This window comes from Polypterus senegalus, chromosome 17 (assembly GCF_016835505.1).
Source record: "Polypterus senegalus isolate Bchr_013 chromosome 17, ASM1683550v1, whole genome shotgun sequence".
Classification (NCBI taxonomy): Eukaryota; Metazoa; Chordata; class Cladistia; order Polypteriformes; family Polypteridae; genus Polypterus; species Polypterus senegalus.
This window is the reverse complement of record NC_053170.1, coordinates 82239214-82258733: the sequence shown is the minus strand read 5'-3', so window position 1 is coordinate 82258733 and position 19520 is coordinate 82239214. Positions and strand designations below refer to the sequence as shown.

Genomic DNA, 19520 nt, shown 5'->3' with positions numbered 1-19520 from the left:
GATATAGTGTGGTTCTCAAATACAAGAAGACAATCTCCAACATCTGTTCTTATCATCTGGGTAAGGAGGAGCTCAACAATAAGGAAGCCAGCTTGCAGGCCACGTTTTATTTAATTTTTACAAGTTGCAACCAAATCTAGCAGCAAAAGGGGGGGAAAAAAAACACACACACTGCACACCTAGCGTTCAGCATTCACGCCATTTCATGACTGTACAAAGTGGACAAGGCGAAGGATGGCACGGCCAGCACTAAGGCAGATAAATGGTGCATGCTTGACCGGTCCTTTAACACTATTAATTAGAAACAAGAAAAATGCCACAGTCCAGGACCCAACAGGTGACCAATGAAGTGGCATCCAGCCACTACGCAAGCTCCTGCTCACAGCGGCCACATGGGCATGAGGCAGTTCCCAAGCGATCACCAAGTAGGCATCTTGAGGTCTGTCTGGTCACGAGACATAGAGCTGTGCTTGAAAAACAGGTAGCACGTCAGCACAGCTGCAACCACCCGTGTCAAAGGTCACACTGATGGCCAATTTGTACATTCTGAAGTCCAAAATCTCCAAGGGAGACTAGCTGGCACAGCCCCTGCTGCCTCACCCTTGCAGGTCTCAACAGTTCCCAGTAAACGTGCAATGTATAACAGCAGATGGAAGCCCCATCTCCCCATCCCAGTAGCCCATCACTCCAGCTGCTTTGCACAAGACCAAGGTCAGCTGCAACTTGAGGTGTGCAGCTGGACAGCAGCAAGGTTAACATGGGCAGGGTTCCGGAGAGGAAATTCCAGTCAGGTAGGCCTTATCACATTTTTTTTTTTTTTTTATTTATTTCAGTTCCAGACTTGGCGATTGGGTCAGTCTTTGTGCAAACCTATTTTCATTTTAACTGACACAGTCCGGTCAGTGTAGCGGCTAGCAGTTGAGGTCAGACAGCCCCAGGGCGCTGTATCAGTCATGGCACTTCCAGTGTTCTTCAGGGGCCCCTCTTGCTCAGGGCCTCTGCAGAGCACTGACATGTAAAGTAGCCACTACTTCTCCTCGGCCCGCTCGGGGAAGCCAGCAGTAGTCAGTGCTGCCCGGTAGTGCTGGATAACACCCCGGATGCTTTTGATAAATCCTTTGGAGAGGGGGAAGAGTGGAAAGCCAATATCTGGATAGCCACTCTTCTCTGGTAGGAAGCTCCGGTAGCTCTTCCTTCGCTTCTTTGGCTTGACACTAATTTGGCTGCCCACAGAGTCTACAGGCACCTTCTGATCATCAGCCACCACGGTGACAGCCTTTAGGACACCAGTAGCTTCAGAATCGGAGTGCTGACCAGCTTCCAGTGCCGAAATTGTGGACGTACCTAGACCGGAGTCTTCCAACACCTCCTCTCTGTTGTCCAAGCTAGTAGCGGCGGAGGCCACCAGCTCATCTCCAGGCTCGGCAGACAGTGGCCGCTCAGGGGTTCTCATTTCCCTTCTGTCCACCATGTCATTGAGCTCAAGCCAGTACTCTATACGATGTACAAGCCTCCAGCCATTGGTGGAGAAATGCTCTCTTATCTCCTGCTGGAAGACCTCAACAGGCCGGAGAAGCAATTGTGTCATGGACTGAACAACCTTGATGAGGGCCATCTCATTATAGCAGCGGCTGTTCTCATAGCCCTCTTGCAACCCCCGATCACTGTCAAAGCCTGCCTCATTGTAATAAGGCTCATTTACCAGAATCAGCCCTGCAAAACAAGATGAGGAACTCAGTGAGGTTCTGTCCATCAGGGAATTTGACTATAAAAGACTATAATCACAATTCATGTCACATTTAGTACCACAGATAAAGAAAACCAGAGGTGGTCACCAATTTGCTACTCCTTTTAACAGTGGCACAAACTATCCAACTGATGTACCTTAGCAACAGGCAGATTGAGTACTGCATTAGCTCCCCAAACCCAAAATGTAGAACCATGATGTTAAAATCCAAACACACCAGATTCCCAGAATCACAGGCCAACCACTTAAGGCTGATGGTTACATTAAGACATCTACAGTAAGTGATTATGTAATTATAATGAAGTGTTGCCAAGCCGTATAACAAAGGGCGATATAAAACCAGATCAGTCATCAGCCCTTGCAGAGCACAGCTTGGCCAAGGAGTTTTTGCTGTTGCTTGTCATGTCATGTTCATATATAGGTATACTGTATATAGAGAATTCCCACCATTTCAAAAATTTTACAATAATTGCTGTGTTATATTGCAAAAGTATTGTGTTACATCACTATGATTTTGCCTCCTGCTGCTGTTATCATTCTGCACATGCGTGCTTCGGTCATCTATTAACAGCCATTAACAAAAAGATTAGACACACAATCAGGATAAGAACTGCACGAATGCTTTGGGAATGACTTTAGTTTTAATCAGATTAATGTTCAGTAAGTTTAGTATAGATGTTTTTAACAGTGATAGTGCAGAGCTGTCATTCCTGCCTCACGCACCACAGTCAATATGGGGTTTGCATGTTCTGTCAGTGCATTTCTGGATAGATTAGTAGCAGTGAGTATGCCTAACTGCAGATGACTGTCTGTTTTAACAATGGATACTGAAAATGGGTCAATGCTGTTTCTCAATTAAGAAAATACATTTTGTCCTTCATGTGCTGTGAAGTAAATAACATCCATCCCTTTTTTTCCCCCCAATCCGGAGCCCCCAAAGATTTGAGGTATGAAAATTGGCGGCTGCACCACCAAAGCACGCCACTTCAAAATATCTGTTTGGAAATGACTGGATTAAAACTAAACTAATACTTTACTTAGAAGTTTCTTTTACTCTTTTCTGATTGGCTGTGTGATTATGCCCTGCAAACTGATTGACAGTATGGTTATGCACTGCATTGGGCGGAAGAGTTATTTCAGATATTAAAGGTTACTCATTCGGTCTCACCTTGAATCGAGATCAGCACTTGCAGCAGACTAGATTTACTTGTCCACCTCTCAGTCCCCTATACACAAAGGAAAAAAAAAAACAGGATGGCATTAGGGGAGGTTATGGGTTTGTCACATGGCAACACAGTACCAGGCAATACCACTACCTTGCCAATCCAAGTGCCCAACAAGCTGACACAGACTTTGCCATTGTCATACAGGTTAGGGTTGAGCCGCCCACTGCACTGAGACAGGTAGCGGAAAAGGGGAGGCACAGCAGGGTAAATGTTCGGCAACTGGATGTCAAATAAGAAAAGGCCATCCTCATAGGGGGTCCGTGTTGGGCCCTTGATCAGTGCAGAGAAGAGGTCCTGTAAACAAAGATGATCAACAGTAAATACTAGGAGTAGAAAAATGAGCCACACAAGTCAATGCAATGCAAGACTCACCTGGCATTTCTGTCCCCTCCCTACCAGGGTTACACTTACCATGCGATCTTCAAAGGTTTTCACCATGATGCCATCGGGAAGTGATGTAGCTAACAGGGCCATTTCCTTCCTCACTGTGCTGAAAAACTTTTTAGGTTCTGCTGGCTGAAACTCCATTTTCTTAAAGGAATGACTGTCTGTGAAAAAGAGGGAGAACCATTACATGTTTTTGTCACTTCTGATTTGGTCCTAGCCTCCGCACATTTCTTGCGCATTTTCTAAGCCTGACTACCCTTACCCAAGGCCCACTCCAGCACAGAGAACACCTCTCCTTTGGCACTGGTGAATATTACTCCAGGTTTACCACCACTCTGCTGGCATAAGACAGGCGTGTCACTGGGCCACTCCGACTTGACAGGAGTATGTGGCTCTGGGTTCTTCTCCTCCTTCTCTACCTCAGCCACAGCTTCCATTTTCTCCTCCTCCACAATTGCCACATTGTCCAGCGTCTTCTTCAGGTTCTCTTGCAGCTTTTTGATATCATCTAAAAACTTCTTCTCTTTGGTCTGTTTCTCAGACTCCACGGTAGGGGATGTTGGTGACCCAGTGAGCAACTGCTCCACAGTCATGTTCTTCAGGCTCTCCAGAATCTTGATGGCCTCTTTCAGCTCCCTGAAGCTCCTTGGCGTTCCATCCTTTGGTTGCTTTTCTGCACCACTAGCCCCTGCTGTGGCCTCTGCACCCTGGGGCTCATCTACAGATGGTAGAGATTTCCCTTCATCAGCAGGGGCAGCAGGCGTGGAAGCAGGAGCCGTCTCGCCAGCATGTTCCTCTTCCACTTGCCCATTGTCCGTTTCCCAGCTATCACTCTCGTCTTCCCACTCTTCAGAAGAAGCTGCACTGCTGCTGCCTTCCACTGAGTCGTAGTCGGATTCCTCAATCTCCGACTCCACGTTGTACAGGTGCTGTAAGAAAGAAGACCACATTAGGGGGGCATCAATGTAGATATTTGAATCACGACAGCAAAGTTAACTAGAATAATGCCCCACCTGAGGCAGAACGATGGTCCTTGAGTTGTCTGCCCAAACAACCTCGACTTTGCTGCTTACATCCACACGGGACACCTGGCCTACTGATGGCTGGAGTGGAAACAAAGAGAATACATTTACTGAGAGAGGCGACACTGATGAAATTCTGCTTCAGCACTACATTTAAAAATTAGAACCACCACAGTTTCCTGCTGCCCTACAGTCTCATTTCCACCATGCCAAAAAAAAATCACAATCCAAGGATGAACAGGGTTGAAATTATCACCCAAAGAAAGTAATCCATTATAAATTACTAACTACTTCTCTCAGATTGTAATGGGATTATTTTATTTATTTCTTCCTGGCAAAAGTACGCCCATTACTAATTATTTTATTTTTACATTATCCTCTCAACCCATATGAATATACACCACTTGGAAAGTACTAAAATGACAACCCTCAGGTCCTTTCAGTATTTTAATAAAGAGAAACTACCAATTACAGTGAACATGAAACCAGCATTTAAACAAATAACCTACACAATTTTAATTAGCCATCGTCCATTTTAAATTTATGAACCAGAAAGTAGCCATTTCCTGCCTTGTGCATTTCTATGACTCTGTTTCTTACATGAGCAGAATGCTCCTTTGTCTTCATTTTGGCAGTGATTGTCAAAGAAACACTATGGCTCTTGCAAAGGGTACTGTTTATATCCTGTGAGATATAAAGAATTCACAGGTAGTACCTAATTATGTTTAATTATGACATGTCACCTTGGTGTTGTTTGTGATTAATCTGTTATTTGTGTAAAGCTGAAGCTTTTAAAGCATAGAGGTTTAAATACTTAAAAAACATTAACTCTGGAATTTTTCTTCCTCAGTTAAATAAAAAGTATTGTTAGAGCATAAGAATTCACATTACAAATACTGAATGGATAAATATGTGTACAAATCTTTTGTTATGCAGATAATTTCGATGGCACTCCAGGGGATTATATATTTTTGCATTCCATTGTAAATACTCCCAAACTACTGGGGTTAGGACTTTTCATGTTAATGGAAAGCTTATTGATTGTCCACTATGAAATATTGAAGGCTAAAATAACAGAATACAACAACATAGTCCGTCTTGAGAGGCGCTGCTATTTCTCTAACATTATAAATAATAATGCTAGTAATCCGAGAGTTTTATTCTCTACAATTGATTGTTTGCTAAACCCTGGTCATTCAATGGAATGCCTCCAAAAAACCTCCAGAAAAACCTGTGAGGCTTTTGCTAGATTTTTTAATCACAAAATTAATCATATTAGAAATAATATAGTACATCCTCCCAAAGCTGATCCTCTTAAACCCTGGTATTCAATTTTAAGCAAATTAAATTCTTTCACCAGGATACATTTACCCACTTTATATAAAATAATTTCTCAACTGAGACCCTCCAGCTGTGTCCTTGACCCAATACTAACAAGTTTTTACAAAGAAGTATCTAATGTGCTAACTGAGAGTGTTCTTGACATAGTAAATTCATCATTAGATATGGGGTCTTCCCAGACTGTCTTAAAACTGCTGTTGTTAAACCCCTGCTCAAGAAAAATAATCTCGACTCCCCTGTTTTTGAAAATTTTAGACCTACAGTGCATCCGGAAAGTATTCACAGTGCATCATTTTTTCCACATTTTGTTATGTTAAAGCCTTATTCCAAAATTGATTAAATTCATTTTTTTCCTCAGAATTCTACACACAACACCCCATAATGACAACGTGAAAAAAGTTTACTTGAGGTTTTTGCAAACTTATTGAAAATAAAAAACCTGAGAAATCACATCAATACTTGGTCGATGCACCTTTGGCAGCAATGACAGCCTCAAGTCTTTTTGAATATGATGCCACAAGCTTGGCACACCTATCCTTGGCCAGTTTCGCCCATTCCTCTTTGCAGCACCTCTCAAGTTCCATCAGGTTGGATGGGGAGCATCGGTGCACAGCCATTTTAAGATCTCTCCAGAGATGTTCAATCAGATTCAAGTCTGGGCTCTGGCTGGGCCACTCAAGGACATTCACAGAGTTGTCCTGAAGCCACTCCTTTGATATCTTGGCTGTGTGCTTAGGGTCGTTGTCCTGCTGAAAGATGAACCGTCACCCCAGTCTGAGGTCAAGAGCGCTCTGGAGCAGGTTTTCACCCAGGATGTCTCTGTCCATTGCTGCAGTCATCTTTCCCTTTATCCTGACTAGTCTCCCAGTTCCTGCCGCTGAAAAACATCCCCACAGCATGATGCTACCACCAGGCTTCTCTGTAGGGATGGTATTGGCCTGGTGATGAGCGGTGCTTGGTTTCCACCAAATGTGACGCCTGGCATTCACACCAAAGAGTTCAATCTTTGTCTCCTCAGACCAGAGAATTTTGTTTATCATGGTCTGAGAGTCCTTTAGGTACCTTTTGGCAAACTCCAGGTGGGCTGCCATGTGCCTTTTACTAAGGAGTGGCTTCCGTCTGGCCACTCTACCATACAAGCTTGATTGGTGGATTGCTGCAGAGATGGTTGTCCTTCTGGAAGGTTCTCCTCTCTCCACAGAGGACCTCTGGAGCTCTGACAGAGTGACCATTGGGTTCTTGGTCACCTCCCTTACTAAGGCCCTTCTCCCCCAATCGCTCAGTTTAGATGGCCGGCCAGCTCTAGGAAGAGTCCTGATGGTTTCGAACTTCTTCCACTTACGGATGATGGAGGCCACTGTGCTCATTGAGTCTTTCAAAGCAGCAGAAATTTTTCTGTAACCTTCCCCAGATTTGTGCCTCGAGACAATCCTGTCTCGGAGGTCTACAGAAAATTCCTTTGACTTCATGCTTGGTTTGTGCTCTGACATGAACTGTCAACTGTGGGACCTCATATAGACAGGTGTGTGCCTTTCCAAATCAGGTCCAATCAACTGAATTTACCACAGGTGGACTCCAATTAAGTTGCAGAAACATCTCAAGGATGATCAGGGGAAACAGGATGCACCTGAGCTCAATTGTGAGCTTCATGGCAAAGGCTGTGAATACTTATGTACATGTGCTTTCTCAGTTTTTTTATTTTTAATAAATTTGCAAAAACCTCAAGTAAACTTTTTTCACATTGTCATTATGGGGTGTTGTGTGTAGAATTCTGAGGAAAAAAATGAATTTAATCCATTTTGGAATAAGGCTGTAACATAACAAAATGTGGAAAAAGTGATGCGCTGTGAATACTTTCCGGAGGCACTGTATTTCTAACCTGCCTTTCTTAAGTAAAATCCTGGTAAAGGCAATCATTATGCAGCTAAATGATCACCTGAATAAACATTCTGTTCTTGACAAGTTTCAGCCAGGTTTTAGAAAAAAAGTATAGTACAGAAACTGCACTTGTTAAAGTAGTAAATGACTTGCGGGTTAATGCAGACATTGGCCGTTTATCTATTCTCAACCTCCTAGATCTGAGTGCCGCATTGAACACAATATTTTTATAAATGGCCTGAGTCAGTGGGTGGGCCTCTTTGATAGTGTCTTAAATTGGTTTGAGTCTTACTTCACAGGTAGAAAATTCTTTGTTAATTGTGGCAATTATACTTCAAAGACACATGATATTCCATATGATGTTCCACCAGGATCTATCCTGGGTCCGCTGCTCTTTTTGATCTATATGCCTCTATTAGGTCAGATTATCTCAAGACATAACGTGAGCTACCACAGCTATGCTGACAACACATAAGTGTATTTATCAACAGCGCGTGATGACCCCGACACTCTTGTCTCACTGACACAATGTCTGTCTTGAGTTTCTGAAGGGATGAGTAGTAATTTTCTCAAACTAAATAAGGAGAAAACAGAAATCTTAGTGATTGGCAATAATGGATATAATGAGGGTGTTAGAAATAAACTTGATCCATTAGGCTTGAAAGTTAAGACAGAGGTAAAAAATTAACTTTTGATTCTGACCTAAATTTTAAATCACATATTAATCAGATTGCTAGGACAGCATTTTTTCACTTAAGAAATACAGCAAAAATTAGACCCCTTATAACTTTGCAACATCTTGAAAAATTAGTTTATGCTTTTGTTTTTCGTCGACTAGATTACTGTAACGCACTCCTCTCAGGACTACCCAAAAAAGACATAAATCGATTGCAACGAGTGCAGAATACAGCTGCCAGAATCTTAACTAGGAAAAGAAAATCTGAGCTCATCTCTTCAGTTTTGATGTCACTACATTGGTTACCCGTGCCACTTAGAATTGACTTTAAAATACTGCTTATGGTTTACAAAGCCTTAAATAATCTCGCTCCATCCTATATCTCAGAATGCCTCTCACATTATACCCCAAACCATAACCTTTGATCTTTAGCTGCTTAGAATTCCAAGACCTAAACTTAAAAGAAGTGGTGAGGTGGCTTTCTGCTGTTATGCGCCTAAAATCTGGAATAGCTGACCAATAGAAATTCACCAGGCTAATACGGTGGAGCACTTTAAAAAAACTGCTAAAAACCCATTACTTTAACATGGCTTTCTCATAGCTTCATTTTAGTGTAAATCTGATATTCTGTATATGTATTTAATTATTTTTTTTTCTTTTAATGTCTCCAAAATCAGTACTAACCCCTACTTTCTCTGCTGTTCTCTTTCTGTTTTTTTGTGGTGGTGACCACCATCTGATCAAGGCACCGTGCAGTCCCTACATTGATGGATTGAAGGTGAGATATCCACATGACCATCATCATCTAATTCTTCCATGTGAAGTCTGAAATCCATGAGGACTGGTTGAGATAATTTATGTTAGATAGAATGCTTAGTGGGAGCTGGGCGGTCTCATGACCTTGGAACCCCTGCAGATTTTGTTTTTTTCTCTCCAGCTATCTGGAGTTTTTTTCTGTCCTCCCTGGCCATAGGACCTTACTTTATTCTTTGTTAATTCCATCCATCCATTATCCACCCCGCTATATCCTAACTACAGGGTCACGGGGGTCTGCTGAAGCCAATCTTAGCCAACACAGGGCGCAAGGCAGGAAACAAACCCCGGGCAGGGTGCCAGCCCACCACAGTCTTTGTTAATTAGCACTATCAAATTTTTATATTTTTTTCTTTCTTCATCTTGTAAAGCACTTTAAGCTACATCATTTGTATGAAAACGTGCTATAGAAATAAATGTTGCTGTTGTTGTTGTTATGACTGGATACATTCTGGAAATTCAAAACATTTTACGATAACAGCGACCTGTGGTTGTGTCTTTATTGCAGCAAAGTGAGTGCTATTTGAACTAGGAGCCCCAAAGCACAAAAATACCACTAGAGGGGGAAATCCCATCAAAAACTCCAGCTAGACACTAGGGCCTTGTAGAAATACAAAATAAAAGCTTAATATCACAGAAATGCTCTGCAGTAACAATGAAACCCTGTGGAGCACAAAGGCAAAAGGATTTGACCAAAACAATACAGCAATCCAAAGCAACCAGCGAAGCAAAAAATGGAACATGAACTCAAAAATACAATGAATCAAAAAAAAAAAAAAAACAAAGTAGAGACACAAGCACAAGAACTCGCCACTACCTAGTGCATTCAGTTTGAACCGCTGGGAACTATGGAAGACCCTCAGGATTTATTGGGCAGTTCATGGCAGTGATCGGCAGGTTGACACTTTGGGCGCACCTACAAATCACATGGCATAGGCATAGAAAACATAGCGAACAAACAACAGTAACATTAAGATGCCTTAATGACTCAAAACTGAACAAAAAAGACATAAACCAAGACTTTAAAATCCCAACCAGGGGAGGAACCGTGGCCAAGATATAACAAGTGGAAAATTAATTGATGGGGCAGAAAAAAAAAAGAAGACTAGCGACATGCTGAGAGTCAAGCAAATCACAGAAGCTGATTATGTGATGAACACCACCATAATAAGGGGGAGAAGAAGAGGAGATGCAACATATGTCATGTTTAGGCACACCCCATTCCAACACCTGCAGCAGACCCTTCTCCATAGGCATACAAGACAAACCAAAGACAGAAATGCATTGCGACAATCGGTAAGATCTTCAAAAAGTCAAAACTTCTAACCACATGAATGCATTGCTTTTAATCTTTGATCAATGTTTCTTTGAAGACCACTACTTAGTGAAGTTACATCGGCACTGTGATCAACGTCAGGCTGTATTTTTTAATGTTGAAAAGAAAAGAATGTGTTGCCAAAATAAAAGGGTTCTGCTTGCTCTACGTGAGCCCCCGGAAGTAATAAAATACATTATGACTTGTAGAGGAACTGAAAAAAGCAACTATTTAGAAAACAAACGAAGTATCAACAGCTCCTGATCTTTAACTTATTTTTTTTAATTCCATTTTATTTTTGGTTTCACTAGTCTATAAAGAAGAAAATTTTAATTAAAATACAACTTACTTAATCACTTGAACACCTGCAAATGTGGAGTTGGTATTGAATAATATGGCTGCTGGTGTAGTAGCAAGCACACAAGAGTGCTTGATTGGTTGTGGCTGCAGTGTTTACAGTCAATATAAACGTGCATCTATGTCACTCCTGTCTCTGTGCTCTTACTGTACATTTACTAACAATGAAGGTAAAGATACAGTTACCTTACATGTACACAGACTTCTCCATTTTCATTGCAATGTTCATCTAAATGATGTCAGGATACAGAACTACATTTTATGATACAACACTTACATCATTTTCATTTTATTTGATATCAAAGACTTTTTTTGCCTCTATAAATGCAATTCCTTATGAGCTTTTTGATGAGAATGCTGAACATCACAAGGAAAAATCATATGTTTAATTGTAAACTTCTCAAATAAGTGCTCGGATTTCCTTAAACTAGAATTACATTCTCCAAAATTGAAGTGTTACTTTTCAAAGTAAAACTTTAAATCTTTCATTTCTTAAACAAGGCAAAGTGGCTTTCAATGCTGTCTGAAGTAAAAGGAATGGTCATCTAATGTTAACTACAAGGTTCTCAAACACAAACCGTGGTTAATTTCACTCCGACTTCCTTAAACCAAAAAATATTCCCTGAAACTGAAATGCTTGTTATCTTTCAAAGTAAAACTTTGAAGTTGTTATCAATGCAGTCCTGGAAAAAAAATAACTGTCATGCAATGTGGTTAAAAAATACGCATCTCTGGTACAGACAAGACAAGGTTATAAAAGTCAAAAAACACTATGCCTGCATTAAAATAATATGCATGTGCAGTGCAAATTGGGCAGCCACACTAGACTACTTGAATGTTACATGAGATGGAATGCTTGCCCTTCAAGATATTTACAACATTAATATATTACCTGCTTAAAAAAGTGTGTAACGCAAGTAACAAAATTCCAGTCGGCTCTGTCCAATCTTACACAGAGTCACAGGTGCATCTGGACTGTGCAAACTACTCCCAGATAAATTTTGTGGGTGTTTTATCATCCAAACATTGTAAGAATGGGGCATTATAGTAAGCAATGCTGGCACACAGCTCCAAAGACATGTTCGTAGTAAAGATCTAAATGGATTTTGCATCTTCTCCCTCTACCTATAGAGTCTGACTGGCACCTCTAAATAAGTGTGGAAATGTGAAGGCGAGGATTCCACAAAATGGAGTAGCAGCCCTTCTTGATAATATGGCTGGGATAGGTCTTATCCACACTCAAGTCACTCCCAAATGTGATTCTATTATTGGTTTACCAAAAGGATGAATTAAAGGAAGTAAGAAAATAACTATAATGACCCCTGACCCCACATAGAGAAATATAACTATTTGACTTTTGCTAGAGTTACCTCACTATCTTCCTCAGCTGCCCGAGCTTCCCCTGTGCTTCCAATTCTGATCACTATGTCATTGGTGCGAAAATGAAAGTCTGGGTGGTCTGCAATGTCATAGACACTGACATCCTCTTCTTCCCTAATGACCTGCAAAAGAAAGAACATCATTGAGAAAAAAAACTACCGCTGCCAATTCAAAGGTTCTAGACGTATGCAGTACACTGACCTCCACATCAACCCCAGTTGGCTGCAGCTTAACCCACTTAACTGCACAGGTGCGGCCTCGATGGTCCCCTGACTGAACCACCCCATAGACATTGGGATCCTGCAGCGCCTGAGCTTTAGATAGAAAGAAAGAAGAAAAATATACTTAGTGATCCTGAGAACTTTCTAAGTCCATGAGAAAAAACAAACAGACTTACGCCGCTTGTCCACTACAAAGTCTCCAGGGCAGAATTCATTGTTGTCCAAGTGGTGGATAGGCAGAAGTTCATTGGAGCGAATGTTTGTCTCCACAGTGCCATCCTGCCACATCACATCAGCAGAAGTCTTGGTGGACACCACTTCAACTGCTACCCTAAAATAAGAAGTGGTGAGAGTGTAAATCATCTCCCTTTTTTAAATGACTCCTTATAATTGGACCTTGAGATTCAAGTTGAGAGAAAAACTATACATGGGGACAAACTGAGCAAAATGTGGAAAATTTTGAATATCACTGAAACATGAATATAGCTCCATCTGCCAAGCAAAACTACAGGTGGGAACTGTCCAGTTACCCATAACATACTTTTATTTTTACATTTACATCACATTATGGATAAACTTTTTTTTTTTTTTTTTAATATTTTGTAAAGTATTAACTATTGCAGAATGATTCTGCAACATATTATAATGTATTACTCCAATATCTATTTGATTGAAATTAATCATAGACTTCTCTATGATCAGAAATGTTCAATAAGAAAACAACCATAACTAAATCCATAATACTACAATCATATTTTAAATAGTCAAAATGGATTTCAACAATCTCCACATTAAGACAAAGAAAATTCATTTATTTTACACAGAGTACCCAGCACCGCCCAGAGTGGAATAAAGTAAAGGTGTGGTCACTAGGGGGGACCCGAGACAAAATTTCACTGACTGAACCCACCACAGGAAGCAACTTTACATACCTGGGCCAGATTCTAAAAATGCCCACTAGGGGCAATGAATGGATGATACCATAGCCCACGCTTTACACCAATGGAGTATCAGTGCAAAAACTAGTGATTGATTCAATAGTGTACATTTGCATGCTGGGCAAAACAACACAAACACACACATACACACATTCAGCTTTATTTATTAGACTACATAAGAAATATTTGTAGAATTCAGTTCAAATATAGATTTAGTGGCAAGTGATCCCTTACTTGTGGTATAAATCAATAGGAGTCCATTAGCATGCTGTCTTCATAATAATTTTAAGTATTAAAATTCTATACCCTATATCTATCATAATATGGCCATGATTTTAGCACAATGTGTTGAATGGTTTTCAAATACCTGTACTAGTAAATGTTTTATATTAACTCTTCACTCATGGTACACCAAATCCTGTGATGTTTGTTATGTATCCCCTACTTTTTATATTTTACTTCCCTCTTTGCTCATGGAGCTTCACTGTAATTTAAACCAGACTCGCACATTACACAGTGTCACACATGTGCGATTAGGAGGCAGTCAGAGAGCCTAAAGGTGAGTGAAACATCGCGAGATAAGGGGTTGTCACGTGGTGCTTACCTGAACTCTTTTTACCAACAGAAACCAAGACGGGAAATAATAAATCAACTTTCGGGTTTTCAAGATGGTCGCGATGACGTCACTTCCGGCCAACTCTGATGACGTCACTTCCTGTAAAGCTTCCAGACTGCCAACCATTTCCTGTCACATGTTTTTTCTTTTACATATAAACGCCATTTTGTCTCAATTATGTATTCACTGTAATTCAAGACTTTGAATCAACATCTTTTTTTTTGCTTATTGTCTCGCCGACAATATATGGGGACGGTCCCCAAACCTTTATTTTTGTCTAAAGCAATTATTTCAATCACAACAGTGACAAACTTTGGAAAATTAGGATAGGTTTCAACAAGTGCCCATGATTATATTAAATATTGTAAGTGATTTCACCTGGACTTTCCTCTAAGCAAACTTCTTGTTGCCTCACTGTGTAAAACTAATAGAACCAAACTGCAAAAGGTGTGATTTTTCATTATTTGTTTTTTTTTTAATTTGTGTTATACAGATGCCAAAATTCAGCTTTGTATGTAATATAAATCTGCCACCATTTAAGTGTGTTCTCGTCAGCTCTGTAAAATGGAGGATCGAGCCAAGCTGTAGTGGAGCTTTTCCATTTTAAAGCAAAAAGGCTGCTCTTTGAAGTTGTACAGCTGGTCATTTGCTTCTAGGATAGAAAATAAATCTAAAAATATAAAAAGGATGTTCCTAGAAGTGATGTGCAAATAAAATATTATAGCCAGGAAAAAAAAAGTTTGATTTGTTACATACCATGTTGAGATTATCGTAATACCACACGGAGACATCTGAATTTTTCACATATGAATATGAATGTGAAACCCATGGCTATTTGTAGTTTCACAGGCTACTTCCTAATCATTAGTAATGTTTTATTTAAGTTAGTACTAACTATACTGGAATTCTTCTCAGGGCTTTTTCATAAAGGTTTCAGAAAGTAAACCAACCAAGTAGAAACAGTGTAAGAGGTGCATTAGCTCATTTGTATTTTCTATTAAATAAAACAGTAAGTTTAATATATAAAACAAATCTTCTTCCTTAGCAAAGTGCATTCATTTAATGTGGGAAGTGACATCCTTCACATCTTTGACAACTCTGGGATGGTCAGTGTGATTTTCTATGCTGTGGTGTGCTGGACTTGTAATATCACTTCAGGAGAGGGCCACCAAGCAAGATTAAAAGGGCAAGACCAGTTATGGGGCACATTCTGGACCCCAGGGAGGTAGTAGCGAAAAAGAGGATTAAAACAAAACTGAGGTCCATTATGAAAAATGTTGCACATCCCCGTTTTGACATACTAACACTGAGAACTTTTAGTCAACAAATTATTCAAAAGAAGTGTGTCAAGAAACTCGGGTGGTGTTTATATATCAAAAGCAATATTTCTGCATGATGCAACACTGGCCCTGGGACTGCCGAGTCAAGAATTTTCTTTCTTTTTAATTTTCTTTTTTGTTCATACCAAAGTGCAAGTGTAGATTATTTATTTATTTACTTACTTATATAACTATTTATGAATTTATTTATTTAAAGAGCTTCCGGAAAAAGCCAAATTTCCACCTGGGGACAAATAAAGTTATGTTTATCTAATGTCATTCGTAACTATTTGCATGAACGTGAACTAAGCATTATATAAGCTTTGCTGGTAGCGTACAGGCCGACCAAACAATATAAACTTTGGTAATCCCAAAGGGTAGGAGTTATAGTAACTGACAAATAGGACACAAATACAGTATACATATAACACTGTGGTGGGCTGGAAAGAAATCTGTTAAATAACAAAGAAAGTGTATAAGAAGATATTACTTATTTGGAATAACATGAAAGTGCTGTGGGCAGCACAGTGGCGCAGTGGTAGCGCTGCTGCCTTGCAGGAAGGAAACCTGGGTTCGCTTCCCGGGTCATCCCTGCGTGGAGTTTGCATGTTCTCCCTGTGTCTGCGTGGGTTTCCTCCTGGTGCTCCAGTTTTCTCCCACAGTCCAAAGACATGCAGGTTAGGTGCATTGGCAATCCTAAATTGTCCCTAGGGTGTGTGTGCCCTGTGGTGGGCTGGCAATCTGCCTGGGGTTTGTTTCCTGCCTTGCATCCTCTGTGTTGGCTGGGATTGGCTTCAGCAGACCCCTGTGACCCTGTAGTTAGGATATAGCGGGTTTGATAATGGATGGATGAATATACATATAACAAGAATAATCTATAGTTGTAAGGATAATAAAAAAGTAAAAGTCTTTACTAAGTGTAAACTGATTATAATTGCACTATGAAAGTTATCATGTAGTGTTGCAGAGTTCATTTCATGTAAATGAAAATTGAATCCAACACTGAAAGAGACACGTGAAGTCACAGAGGAAATCAATGATGCTTTCATCTTGACATGCCATTGGAAAGGGGGAGTTTGCAGCAGTAAACATTACGCAACTGAGGAAATAATAAAGGCAGCTTCCACAGCCAGATATCCGATTATGTTTCCTGCATTTAGGGTTCTATCTCACCAGGTTTCCTGCACCAGCCTACCGTACTGAGGCCAGTCATCATTTACACTATCAAAATAACAACTGGCTAAGGTAATTTAGCAATAATATACACTAGAGTAGAACTGATCAAAAGTTCATAAAACTAAACTGAAAATGAACCAACAGGTTAAAGTAGTATAAAAATAAAATCTAATTTAAAAAATACTGTATATGGCAAGAGAAACTATTAAAAACAGTTAGTGGCCATGTTTTCATAAAATAATATCCAAACAATTATAGAAATACTTGGGTTACTGAGACTTTTTGGTACAAAAATTGGGCAGTATAAAAATATTTCATGCCTTTCCCCAAAAGACATGAAGCATAGTTTACTGGTAACTCTAAACTGGCTACTGACAGGCTGACCACAAAACTGACCCGATTAACCAGGTAAGAAAAAGATGGATGGTATGGAATGTATTAAAATATCTTTTTGTAACCTGCCTTATCGCTTAACAACCTACAACTGAAAAATAATCACCCACTGTAAGCAACAGTTCTAGTAAGGACTGAAAAATCTTTGACATTAATTATACTTTATATTTTGGGGTTTGGAGAAAAGGTATACTTTTTAAGGACACTTGGAGGTCTCTTCAGAGAATATCACAACAATAAGCCAACATAAACAGCTGTAAAAATGCTAACTTGCCTGTCACCTGGCTTGAACTCCCGTGATATCTTGGTCTTCTTTTTCTTGTGCTTTCTTTTCAAATTACGAATCGACAGAGGCACACTCTTTCTGCGGTTCAGCCCACCACTGCCACTTTGAGAGGATGCAGTAGAGCTTGCCGAGGACGTCACAGAACTGGTGTCATCAGTGTCCTCAGCTGCTTCATCGTCAGCATCCTGTTCAGCAGACTCAACCCACAGGTCAGCAGCACCATCACCAGAATCTACTGCTTCTGACAGATGCACGACTGGTCCATCCTCACTGGCATATGATGGGGAGCTTTGGGTCACCCCATTGACAGAGTCCTCTGAGTGCTTGTCTGCATCTGGCTGCCCACCTGCTGCAAGAGAAAAAAAAAAAAAAAAATAAGATTCATCAAGAGAGCAGCAGTTAAAGGAAAGAGAAAGTTGAGTGAGAAGGCACTCCATAAGACCTGATTGGCTTTCTGCAGCAGCAGCACAATCTGCTGTGGGCTGTTCATTTGTCGTCTGACCATCTGTCACACTGCCCATCTTCCGCACAATCTCTTTCTTCAAAAGCCGACGAACCTGTATTAAGCATAACAGTTAGACATAGATAAAGAAAAATTCCAAAACTGGCTATAGAAAAAAAAAAATCTGGTGATGTATAGGTTACTAATAATTGACTTAATCTCTTAGAAATATTATCCAAACAAGGATAATTGGACATTAATACAGTAAGTACCCTGTAATGCCTGGGACAAAGACACATTTTCCCTTGATTTACCCTCTGCTCCACAGTTTAAAATTACAAACCAAGCAATTCAGACCTGATTAAAGTGCTAATTGCTGGCTTTCATTTAAGAGTATTTGCATACATTTCAGTCACATGTAGAAATAACAACCCTTTTTCTACATAGTCCCCACATTTCAAGGCACCATAATGCTTGGCACATAACAATGGAAGGTCTATTACGTCATCATATAAGACTTTTATCATATTTAGGACTTTGTTGCATATACAACGCATGCAAAGACTGCGTGAAGTCTGCGATTCTTAAACATCACCAGGTGCTGAGGATCTTCTCTGGTGACACTCTGCAAAGCCCCTGATGCAGCCAGCATCAGCTCCTGCCTGTTTCAAGGGCCTTGTACCCTTAGGCTTTCTCTTCAGCATACAGAAGGCCTGCTCAATTGGACTATAAGGTAAGATCAAGCCTTTTTTATCTTCTAGGGATCTTGAGAAAGCTACTCATGCTTTTATTTTTTTCTCGCCTTGATTACTGCAACTCGCTGTATTCTGCAATTAGAAAATCCCTGATACACAGGTTACTGTTGGTCCAGAATGCTGCCACTTACTTTCTGGTTGGGGCAAGAAAGTATGACTCTGTTTCTCCTATTTTAGCTTCTTTGCACTGGCTGCCTGTCAGTTTTCGAATTGACTTTAAAATCTTGTTGCTAGTTTTTAAATCTTTACATGGGCTTGCTCCTGCCTATTTATCCGAATTGTGTGTTTTACACCAGCCATCCAGAGTGCTTAGATCTTCTGGTCAGTTGTCTCTTGTTGTCTCTTGTACTAAGTGTAAAACCAAGGGGGACAGGGTTTTTACAGTCGCTGCCCCTCGCCTGTGGAACTCTTTACCTCGTCACATAAAGGAGTCGTCTACAATTGAACTGTTCAAAACGAGATTAAAGACTCATTTCTATTCACTTGCATTACGTGACCTTCAGTAATACTGATGGTTTTCTCTTTGTGATGATATAACATTACTTCTATTTATTATTTACTTTATTTATGTTCATATATTTTATTTCTACAGTGCATCCGGAAAGTATTCACAGCGCATCACTTTTTCCACATTTTGTTATGTTACAGCCTTATTCCAAAATGGATTAAATTAATTTTTTTCTTCAGAATTCTACACACAACACCCCATAATGACAACATGAAAAAAAGTTTACTTGAGGTTTTTGCAAATTTATTAAAAATAAAAAAACTGAGAAATCACATATACATAAGTATTCACAGCCTTTGCTCAATACTTTGTTGATGCACCTTTGGCAGCAATTACAGCCTCAAGTCTTTTTGAATATGATGCCACAAGCTTGGCACACCTATCCTTGGCCAGTTTCGCCCATTCCTTTTTGCAGCACCTCTCAAGCTCCATCAGGTTGGATGGGAAGCGTCGGTGCACAGCCATTTTAAGATCCCTCCAGAGATGTTCAATCGGATTCAAGTCTGGCCTCTGGCTGGGCCACTCAAGGACATTCACAGAGTTGTCCTGAAGCCACTCCTTTGATATCTTGGCTGTGTGCTTAGAATCATTGTCCGGCTGAAAGATGAACCGTCGCCCCAGTGTGAGGTCAAGAGCACTCTGGAGCAGGTTTTCATCCAGGATGTCTCTGTACATTGCTGTAGTCATCTTTCCCTTTATCCTGACTAGTGTCCCAGTTCCTGCC

At 40.3% G+C, this 19520-nt stretch overlaps 1 protein-coding gene across 2 annotated transcripts in view; it reads right to left on the bottom strand.

The window, feature by feature from the left end:
* Positions 1 to 79: 79 nt before the first annotated feature.
* The window catches only part of ube2o (ubiquitin-conjugating enzyme E2O), a 76536-nt gene continuing 57095 nt past the window's right edge, over positions 80 to 19520 (bottom strand). The window contains exons 9-19 of one of the 2 annotated variants that reach the window (XM_039739153.1): positions 17534 to 17648; positions 17080 to 17437; positions 12540 to 12694; positions 12344 to 12456; positions 12133 to 12264; positions 4374 to 4463; positions 3623 to 4289; positions 3385 to 3521; positions 3064 to 3267; positions 2916 to 2973; positions 80 to 1713 (exon numbers count right to left, since the gene is read on the bottom strand). In XM_039739153.1, the coding sequence (XP_039595087.1) occupies positions 1028 to 1713; positions 2916 to 2973; positions 3064 to 3267; positions 3385 to 3521; positions 3623 to 4289; positions 4374 to 4463; positions 12133 to 12264; positions 12344 to 12456; positions 12540 to 12694; positions 17080 to 17437; positions 17534 to 17648 (2715 nt within the window). In that variant the 3' untranslated portion in view covers positions 80 to 1027. Of the gene's footprint in view, positions 1714 to 2915; positions 2974 to 3063; positions 3268 to 3384; positions 3522 to 3622; positions 4290 to 4373; positions 4464 to 12132; positions 12265 to 12343; positions 12457 to 12539; positions 12695 to 17079; positions 17441 to 17533; positions 17649 to 19520 lie in introns of both variants that reach the window. The other variant, XM_039739152.1, reaches the window with a different exon arrangement.